Here is a 10,746-nt window from a genome sequence, read left to right on the forward strand (position 1 = left end):
TGCTTTTTAATGAAAGGAAGAAGAGAAGGATGATTTTGCTCCGCTTTACCCTCTAGTCTTCTTTCAGTTTACTTGCTTCTTCCACAAGTTTCCCCCGCACTCGCGTCTTCAAGTCACCCACAGCGATCCACTAACAATGCCCTGCAAAGTCGTTCTTGCCGCCGAGGTTGCCTCCAACTTCACCGAGGAGATCAAGACAGAGGTGAGCCAGCGCAGCGTCAAGCCCAAGCTCGTCGGCTTCCTGGCAAACGACGACCCGTACGCGACAAAGTACGCGCAGTCCTCCAGCAAGCCACCTGGCCGAGGCCGGGCTTTCAATTCGAGCTGCGCCAGGTGCCGCGGGAATCGCTCGAGGCCGAGATCGCGGCTTGCGAACACCGATCCGTCGGTGAGCGGCAATCCTGGTGTACTACCCGGTGTACAATGACGAGCGGGACCAGAAGCTGCAGGACCTGGTCGATTCCGACCAAGGACGTCGAGGGCCTGAACGTTTGTCTACAACGGCAAGCTGTACAGCAACGACCGCTTCCTGGACGACCAGCAGACCCGCAAGGCCATCCTACCGTGCACGCCGCTGGCTGTGGTCAAGGTGCTCGACCACATTGGCGTCTACGACCACTCGCTGCCCTACGGCGACCATCTGCGCGGCAAGACCATTGCCGTGGTGAACCGCAGCGAGGTCGTGGGCCGGCCCCTGGCCGCGCTGCTGGCCAACGATGGCGCCAAGGTCTTCTCGATCGATATCAACGATATCCTGATCTTCCAGCGCGATCCGAGTGCATCGATCAACAGCCACACCACGACCACCACAGACTTCAAGCCTGAGGACGTGATCCCGCTGTGCGATGTGGTCATCACCGGCGTGCCCAGTGCGGGGTACAAGATGCCGACCAGCCTGCTGAAGCCGGGCGTCGTGGCGGTGAACTTTGCCAGCGTACGGAACTTTGAGCCCGAGGTCAAGGAGGTGTCGTCGATCTATGTGCCGTCGGTCGGCAAGGTCACGGTGTCGATGCTGCAGCGCAACCTGCTGCGCCTCTTCAACTACCAGCAGTAAACGGCTTACTCCATTTCTCTTGTTGAATACGAAACACGTCAATTCTTCCATGAATGTGTATTGTCTTTTTGGGTTTTTGAGATAAGGTTTTTTGATGACGAGGGAATCTAGAAGAACGCCGTGCAGCTGCCAAAGATCTGGCGCGGATTTCCGTTCGCCAGGACCCACTTCTTGGCCACCAGCGCATCTGTGACAGGGGTCTGCACGATACGCACGCTGCGGTAAAAAGTCCATCATCGCCTTGGCCTCGGTGGCCGTCATGCGGTCGAGCTTGACCACATCGAACGGCACCTTGGTCTCGGGCCGGTACAGCCCCGGGTCGCTCTCGACGTCCTTGTTCTTGAACGCGATCTGCCGGCGGCGGGTTGAGCTTCTGGTTCAGCTGCTTGGGCATGAACTTGGTCTCGATATACGACGTGGCGCCCACAACCCACCCCTTGGAAAGCTGCTTGGTGCCCTCAAAGTACGGCAGGAACGCACGCACCAGCCGCAGCCGTTGGCCGCCAGGGATCTTGTCCGCCTGGTCAGTATACGCACTCTTGCTCCACAGCGTGTTGACCTCGTCAAGCGCAATCACCACCGCACCGTCTTTTGAGCCCGGCAATCTCCAGCATCTGCTCCAGCGCTGCGTGCGCCAGCGACGGCGTCTGGATGCCAAACTCGACCAAGTCCGACAGCGTCTTGTCTGCTGCCAGCGACTTCTTGCCCAGCGTCACCGCCTTGCCCAGCGGCACCTTCGCCAGGGCCTCCGAGCTGAGCGCCTGGATCGAGCGCAGCAGCCCCATCGCCGTCTCGTGCTGCACAAAACGAGTCATCGGCGCCCGGCGCATACGGCCGGCTCGAGTTGGACCCACGGAATCGTCGCCGGGACATACACCACAATGTGCCCGGTCTCGGCTGCCACAGCCGCCAGCTTCAGCAGCTCGGCGCTCTTGCCCGCCCCATTGGGCCCGTCAATCACCGCCGCCGTCTTTGGCGCCGCCGAGGCGTTCTTTGCCAGCTGGTCCACGAGCTTCTGTGTGAATTCGCGGTACATCAGCGCCGGCTTGCCGAACAGCTTGAAGTCCTTGCCCAGGTACCCGGGGAACTGGTCCTTGCCCAGGCTCTGCAGCACATGTCCCGAGATCTCAAGGAACTGCCCGATGTTCCACTCCTTCGCCGTCGTGCTGCTCAAAACCTCCGTCTGCGGCGATGGTTTGTCCGTGTAGTAGTCGGGGTTCAGGCTGCCCATGTTCACCGCCGTCGATGTCCCGGTGCGCAGCTTCTTTGATCCAATGGAAAGCTTTGTGAACGCCGTCGATGTAGTGCGATCAGCTAGATAAAAATCCTGGTTTAGTTCCTGCTGCAAACATTGGTGCCAAATTCATGCTCTGCTATGCCGCGGGTTATGCTTACCTGGTGTCTTCCGGCTGGCCAGCACCTGCTGCGTCGTCGAAATTGGGCGAACGCTCACCTGCAGGAGCTGCTTGGGCACCACTCGGGCCCCCGACTGTGTAATGCGGGCCGCGCTAAACATTTCGCTTTTGTTCCTTTTACTGTTGCGTAGGCCCCTTGGCGAGAGCGATTCTGACAATATACACGCTACTAAAAGAGAGAATGCGGTAATTGAAAAAAGCAACGAATGCTGGACAAAGTGCAGGCACCGTTTATCTTGCCTTTTAGCCTCAGCACAGATCCAGGGCCACAAAAAATATCTTGAGCCGAGCCGATCTACCCAGTGCGAGCTGATGAGCCGCGAGCTGGTATATCCGCCGGCTTGCCTGCATGTTGACAGGTTTTGAGTCGGTAGGTCCGCTATAAGAAAACGAATACTGTACTCTACAATGCACACTACAAAACACATGTGAGTTTGAGAAAGGACAGTTTAAGAGATAATGCATTGATGAGGAACCCATTCGATTGCTGCCAGGCTTCTCAGATATATAGGGAGGGTATTTATATTGTCATTGGTATCATAATGACTGGTCCACTTCCAATCACCGTTTTCAAAGCTGTGTTGCAGTGGCTGGCTCATAATATGAGGATCATACTGGTTTGATTCAGTTCGCTTCGGTGTGGTTGGCTGTACAGGTCCTCGCAGTGCATGAAACTAATATCAGTAACTCTTGGATCTAACATTTAGAAAAGTGCTATATGGTTCTCATTCATAGAGGAGTTCACATGAAAGTGTTTTTTTTTTTTTGGAAATAAACAAACCGAACTGAGTCATGTTTAAATAGCCCATCTATAAAATAGTGCAGATACAGAATTGGAATGTAATGCATTCAGCTGTATTACATTCTTGAACCAGGGCTTAAATAGCCTCTGCAGAGTTATGAACCATATGAAGACCATTTGGTTCATGCTCTATGTACATGAATGATTGCCAGACATACTGAGTTTCTGAAATGAGAAGCCTTGCTGGGTTCCAACAACAATCTACCAATCCAGTGGCAGAAGGGTGGAAGAGGCAAAGTGAATCTATTTTGTTGGCAGCATGCTGTTCCATTATGTATGACAGGAGCGAAAACTATTCTATGCATTTCCAGCATTTCACCCGCCACAATATTTTCACACATTGTCCCTAGAGAATGCCAGTTCTCTCCCTATGGTCGCACCTGTCTATACTGCCAAGAGAATGTGTTAATTTGAAACTAGCAACACATTTTCCCCATTGATTGAGCAGATTGGTTGAAGATTTGCTAGATAGGTGCTCCATATGGTGCCATGGGTTTATAGAAGGCGCTAGGCGTATACTCTGCGATATACTTAGATGCTTTCTTGGCGATGCATGGGGTCTCAGCTGCTGAGATATTGGGGAATATGAATAACACCAGGGACTACCTATCGCTGACTTCAATGAGTCAAATCGAGTACAGGAGCATAGGCACCAGGGTTACCAATTTTAAGATGCTGCTATCGGTGGTTGTTTCCAATTCAGATGCTATGAACATGCAATGTAAAGGGAGATACCAGTTTCTAATACAATATACCGCTTATTTGACGAAAGTATGCTGTCGAATATAGTAAAGGTCCCTTGGCTAGTTGTTTCTAACAGCAATTATCTTTTTTACTTGGAAGACCATCATCCTCTTTTGGGTTAAAGACTAGTAAGGGCCATTGCTTTCTTGCTTGAAATACATGACCCGGAATGAATATTCATGGTTGAAGCCGATATATCAGTGTACAGTATCAGAATTAGATTTTTTTCATTTCATTGTGATGGCATTCGGAGTCTGGAGTCCCCCTGCGCCACCATGGACAAGATCGAACCGCATACATACAAAGGCCCAGACAGACGACCAGCCTTCCTTCTTCTTCTCAGCCACTTTTGAGAAGTTGTTTTTTCACAGTTGATAACCACTCATCCCTCTGGTTAACAGAGAAAAATACTATCTATTGAGCATGAACATTGTGTATGTTAAATGAGCGAGGAAAAATAGGTAACAAGCTCCACAGGACTCTAGCCAAGTGTCTAAAATACCACATGGCTATCGCCAACCATCTGTCAATTATATCAACCATGTGAGGTGTGGTGAGACTATCTTGTACCTCTTTGGCGCTGTGCTTTTACTTTTAGCTAATGATCATCAGCAGGAATCACTAATAATGCCGCTGGTGCCATGGACATTAATTTCTAAGGCCATTAAGGCATCTGTAGTTGCTTCAAAGAATTTATTGCTATAGTCTGTGCTCAACCAAAGTGAATAGGAAATGGCCACCTCAGATGGTACCGTTGTTAGAAAATGCACTCAATTCCTATCCTTTTACATTGGGGCATAACCGAATGCGTCGCCTAGCCCTGGATTCATTACGGGGATGATATCATCATGGCCGTTGCTTGAAAGGAGTGAACAACTACTAAGCTTTGTATTCATGCTCTATGCTATATCTATTGGCGATGACGGAAAACGAAATGTAGAGAGTTGTCAAAATTTCTCGACCCTATGTTTAAATAGTTCCCCAAGACTAAGAGCAAGTGGCTCATGTGCGGAAAGAAGATCTGTGGACTTTGTCCTACTTGGCATGTTTGTTTCAAAATGAAAAGCATCACTGAGTCCCAGCAGGTTGTCACCGACCCAGTGGAGGAAGAGCGTATATGAAAAGGAATAGCGAATCTTTTAGCAATCTGCAAATCATTTTTCTTGTGATAAGAGAGGCCGCCATTTCACGCACATCCGACAATGGCTCGCTACAATTCCCATTTTCATTGTCTCTAGAGAATGATGAGAGCCTTTCTATGGTCATGCATGGCCATTTTGCTAATGCAAGTTGCAGCGCCCCGGGATCTACGGCGCATTTCAGTTGTATCAAAATGGACGGGTGAGGCGTGGTAGCACATTTGTGTAGTGAGTATTGTAATACAGCCACAGAGGTCCATGAGGGCATTATGTCATGTGTCGTGTCATAAAGGTCAATACGTAAAGAGTTGTTTGAAAAAGATATGCAATTGGAATAAATATGATAGATAAATATGGTACATCTTCAAGAAAGCCAGGACTCTTAGCCATACACCTCGGTTTTGACACCTCTGCCCCTTATGCGATTGAATTCAAGAATGTCAAGCGCATTACTCTCGTGGACAGCAACCTTTGTCAGGTTGGGCAAGCTGCGAATGAGAATACAGGCACGATGGAACATCTCTGGACCGCTGTGTGCAATACTGACATAGTAGAGCGAGGTGCTGATCGGGGGCAGGTCGGAGGCATCGATAATATTTGTTCCGTACCTGTATGTGCTAGGCACTGCGTCCTCGATTGCAGGCATGTTTTCATCAGGTAAAAGTGTGTAAGGATACTTTCCGGCACTCCAGTGCCTCTTGAACACGATATCCAGCACCCCAAGTCTTGGCAGTTGCTGAATGGCTCTGTGTAAATAAGGGAATTCATCCGCACCCAGGTCGATATTCAGGCACTTGAGACGAAACATCTGATCAACGCCTGTCAACGGGAATGGATTAGCAAACAAGGACACATGCTGCACCATGCTCAGCATATTGTAGAAGCGGGTGATAGCTTCACGTTGGATAAACGCTGGCATATCTGAGTATGGTCGTCCGACAAGAAAGAACGCCTTAATCCTTGAAACGATCCGCGCATCAATATACCGAAGATCGTTCAGGTCCTCGCCCATCTTCAGGATCTCAATTGGAGATTGATGAAAGAGACGATAAATGTCACCGAAGACAGGGATTGAGCCTCCAACAGTCAAAGAGAGCAGCTTCGGAAAGCGCAATACGAACCCGCCGGTTGGGTCGACTTTGGTTTCTAGATGTGGCTGTTCGGCGCAACGCAAGCTAAGCTTCTCTAAGCTGGAAAATACAACTTCGCTGCCGTTCCTGGATCTAAACCAACCCCAGTTTATACCATCTATGATATCGTAGATCGTCATTTTGCGAAGAACCGAGGCATCAAATGAAGGGCTGTCAATGAAGTGACCCAGATACCATGAATTCAGTGTCAGATCCGTAGTCTCATACGCAACGCTAGATAAGGCCTTTGGTGGTAGCGGGTGCAGGCCTTGGACGGCCGTGAGCTGCGTACGATAGTAATGAAAGAGCCAGTAGTACAGCGGATATAGCTTCGTGAATCTGACAGCCAGGCCAGGGCATACCGTATTAATTCCATCCTCAGCATATGCGATAGACCTGATGATCGGGAAAAGCGCGATGAACTGAAAATATGCCATTTGTGCCTCGGGATCCATCTGCGGGTTATAGTTGGGATCGTTTCCAAACGACGCAAAACCGGTACCAACGAATACAAGGGAACGGATGTTTGCCCATCTGAAGTGGTAGCCGTGAAACATATTCAGGATCTCTGTCATCTGAGGTTTGCACAGGCATCCATCATCGAGCTTGATGACAAGGTGACTGACATCCTCGGTCTTGCCCATCCCGATGAGCATATCAATATTTGACCGCCATGCGTACCCATGTCTCCCATCCTTCGTGCAGTCCCCAATAAGCACGCGCTCGACGCAGACATACTTGACGAATGGACTGCTGATAACATGTCGCCATCTGCGGCATACGTGGGCGAGCAACAGAACAGCCGTGAGGCCAAAGCAGTTCTCTGCTTCAGGACGCGTAGTCGGACACACCCACTTGAATATCTCAAAGAGGATGTCGTCCGGGACAAATGACAGCGGTCCCTGGGGGAGCCATTGTGAGAAAAATAAGAGAGGAAAAGCGCGAGTTAAAAGTAGAGCGAAATAGAGGCTAAATAAATAAGGTTTGGTGTTATGTTTTACAGGTTGGAAGAAAGGCCAAGTAAATTAAAAAGGCGCTATGCGGTGAAGCAGGCTGAGGAGGAAAAGGAGAAGACGGAGGAAACCATGTATTTCCGCGACAGGGGAGTGCGAGGGAAGAGAGGCGACTTTTTATACCCTGAGAATCCAGCGGATCTCTCGCTGTTTTTGAGCGCCATCGCCATGCCAGAACAGCATCAGGTGAGGAAATAGTTTTGATACTCCAGACTCAAAGGCAGCGGGTGTTTAGCAACGGCAATTGCACAATTGCGGTCTGGTCACATTGGCAGCATGCTGCCTGCGAGTGCCAGGAATGGACAGGAAACCCGTCAGTTTTGCCCTCACCAACTCGGGGCGGCAGGCAGGTGCATGCATGTGTGTTGTCCCTCCTGCCAGCGCGACAACCGTTGTCGGAGGTTGCCCCGCTTGCTCTGTTTTGTGCAAATCGCAGAGAAATTAATAAACCCCAAGTCCATTTTTCCAGCTGACTTTGTCCAAAGGCTCGTTCGCCAGCACCCTGATTTCCTTGCTGCCCAGTTCAGCCAAGTTGCCGTTCTCCAATGAAAATTCTTGCTGCACCTGTGCAAAGACGTCAGGAGAGACAGTGCGCAGCTTGGCTTATGTCTCTCTCACCCAAGCGCCATGAATAGGCCTCTTTTTATGGCAAGGGTACGTTGAAGGATATGTGCGACTACCCGCCATGAATGTGTCCTACGTCGCACATATTGCATTTTTAAGCACAGAGTAGGTAGGAGAGGCTGACTGTACAGGCGCATCTTGAGAGGTTTTCCTTGTCAGACAGAGGCGTTGTGGCAGCGTGAAGATGGATCCGCGGCTATGGCTGATGTTATCCATTTGCATGTAAGTCGGAGCTGGCCATTTTGAGACGGTGGGCTTGTTTTCTATTCCACAGTGCCGTATGTTGGTCATTGTGAGGGCAGCAATTTACGCACGTCTACTTCCGATGTGCATATGGATGGGGCGTGGTTGCTGCCTGTGGTTGGTGGGTGGGGTTTCTGGATATACCAGCAAGGTTTCCGCTTTCCCATCAGGCTAGCAACATACCAACACACACAAGTGACCACTGTTGCTTGTAAGTGGCCAGGCAATCCTTTTGTCAGTTGCGTTCGTGAACACTGGTCACCTGTTCAATACAACAATTCACGATTCGAGGTAGAGTAGAATAAAGTGCTGAACCAACCCCGGTTCCTTATCTACGGCCATCGCCCTTGGTGCATTCACTTGCATATTTGATTGTCATTGCCCGCGAGCTGTGCGATCAAAAGAGGTGTATCATGCGTACAGTCTGGAGACAGCGATAGCAATGTGTCCAGGATGATACAATCAGTAGGATAGCCTGGGGAATCTAAGACATCAGTGTAGGTTTCTAAAATTTACGTGTGTGGGTACTAATTGTCGTGCAGTCTTTATGATTGTGCTAGTGGTGGCTGGGTATTTACCAGGGATCTGTCCCACTACAGCAGCAACTGGCAAAGTATGTGTGTATGTCATGAATATCCATCCCCACTGATCGGTTGATTTTTTGGGATTTTGTTAGGCTCTCCTGAAAGCCGGTCTTTGGTGGAATAGCGCTATTCACTGGTCAAAGAGGGTGCTGCTCTCACAAATTCATTTGCGCATTTCCCTTTTTATTTTCCCTTAGCTTAAACTTATAGACAATGGGCGACCTGTTCGGCGTGGTAGGCTGGCTATTTCTCCCAAAGTTCGCGTCAGACTGCGTGCTGCAAGGAGCACACTGGGTTCTCGCACGGGTGGCGCCAGGCAAAGTTCCAGCAGCACATTCAGCAGCGTACAATCTGCACCGGCGACTCTCGTATGCAGTTGTTATCATGCTCTACCTTTTCTACACCCTGTATAGCACAGAGAAGAGCCTAGGTACAAATTACTACCAGCTGCTAGGAGTATCGCCATCGGGGGTTTCGAGTGCGCAGCTGAAACGCAATTTCCGCAACCTCTCGCTGGCATTGCACCCGGACAAGAACACTGGCAACGAGATGGAGTTTATTCAGGTCCAGGAGGCATACAGGGTGCTGTCGACACCCACGACTCCAGTTTGTGTATGACCGGGCGGGCGCCAGTGCGCTGGCGTGCCAGACGTGCAAATCGGCCAACGACTACCTGCTTGCAGCAGTGCCTAGGCGGCTGGGCGTATACGGAGCGTTTGTTTTCGGAAACGTCATCCTGCAGGTATTCCGGTTCGGCGTCAATGGCATATACTGGCGGTACCTGGCGATCGGGGCATTTGCGGTGCTGGAGCTGCTGATAATGACGGGCAAGACGACGCCGGTGTTCATTGGTGCCATGCAGTTTGTGGTGCGGCAGCGGACGGGGTTCGAGATTGCGCAGATCCTGCAGCAGGCGATGGTGTGCTTTTTCATAGCGCTGAACCAGATCGGCCCGCAGTTCATGCCGCAAGACGACGTCAGCACATTGGCATTGGCGCGCGAGCTGCTGGGGGCGACCCGCGCGACGCACGCAGAGATGCAGGCCAAGACCAAGCGCCTGGTGGACATGTTCCGCAACACAGGGCACCACAGCAAGCTGACGGGCGAGTTCGAGAAGGAGATGCTGCTGTGCTCGACGCTGGGGTCCAGCTCGCAGTTCCACAAGACGTACGTCGAGCGGCTCAATGCCGAGCGGGCGCAGATTGAGCTTGATAGGTGACCGAGGGATTTGCGGACTTGCTTTTGTATCATGTGGCCACGTGAGCATGCTGGTTTCAACAAACAATTAGAAGCACCTGCGCACACATTTTTCGTCTCTAGCGAGAAACTACTACGAATGGCACAGTTATATCTGCGGCGCGGGCATGACGTGGGAACCGTCAAGCACACAATGCATACCTTGCACGGATAGCGGAGCATTTCCTTGGCAGCCCTTTGTAGTTGGTGCGGCTGTGCGTGGTTTTGCATGCAGTAGAGTGCAATAAGCTGCCACTGCACTGTCTCCCCTGAGCTCACGCGACCACTGCATATAAAAGGGGCTGGTCTGGCAAGCTAGATCTGTCTGCGTATCCTCTCCTCTTCTTCTTCTTCTTTCTACTACATCTAGTCAAACCATTGACTACCAAGCCTTCCTCAATGACAACCTCTGACCCACCAGAACAAGGACGACTGCCCCTGCGAGCACGAGCACGGCGAGCAGACCGAGCCCCTCTACAGCAGCCGCGTGGTGCTGACCACGTATCCGTCGCAGCTGGGCATCGACCCGCTGCCCATGACGTGGGGTGCCAAGACACCGCAAGAGCGCGGGCCCATCGTGGCCTCCCGGCACCCGGACTCCTTTCGGCAAGCGCAACGCAATTGGCGCTGGCGGCGGCTCATACTGCATCTACCACGCGCTGGCGGTGGCCATTGGAGACCTGAAGCCAAACCACCTGCCGGACTTGTCGCTGACCGAGCCGGCGTACAATATCACCCCGCAGGCCACGTGGACGGCCCCCG

General features: G+C 51.3%; 1 protein-coding gene across 1 annotated transcript; it reads right to left on the minus strand.

Moving 5' to 3' along the window:
* Positions 1–9,096: 9,096 nt before the first annotated feature.
* DL89DRAFT_302405 (uncharacterized protein) lies at positions 9,097–10,334 on the minus strand. Its single transcript, XM_040890851.1, has one exon. It carries the CDS (start codon positions 10,213–10,215, stop codon positions 9,418–9,420), a length of 798 nt encoding a protein of 265 aa, XP_040739232.1. The 5' UTR covers positions 10,216–10,334; the 3' UTR covers positions 9,097–9,417.
* Between the last annotated feature and the right edge of the window lie 412 nt (positions 10,335–10,746).

This window comes from Linderina pennispora (genome assembly GCF_002104995.1).
Source record: "Linderina pennispora strain ATCC 12442 chromosome Unknown DL89scaffold_104, whole genome shotgun sequence".
NCBI classification, from domain to species: domain Eukaryota; kingdom Fungi; phylum Kickxellomycota; class Kickxellomycetes; order Kickxellales; family Kickxellaceae; genus Linderina; species Linderina pennispora.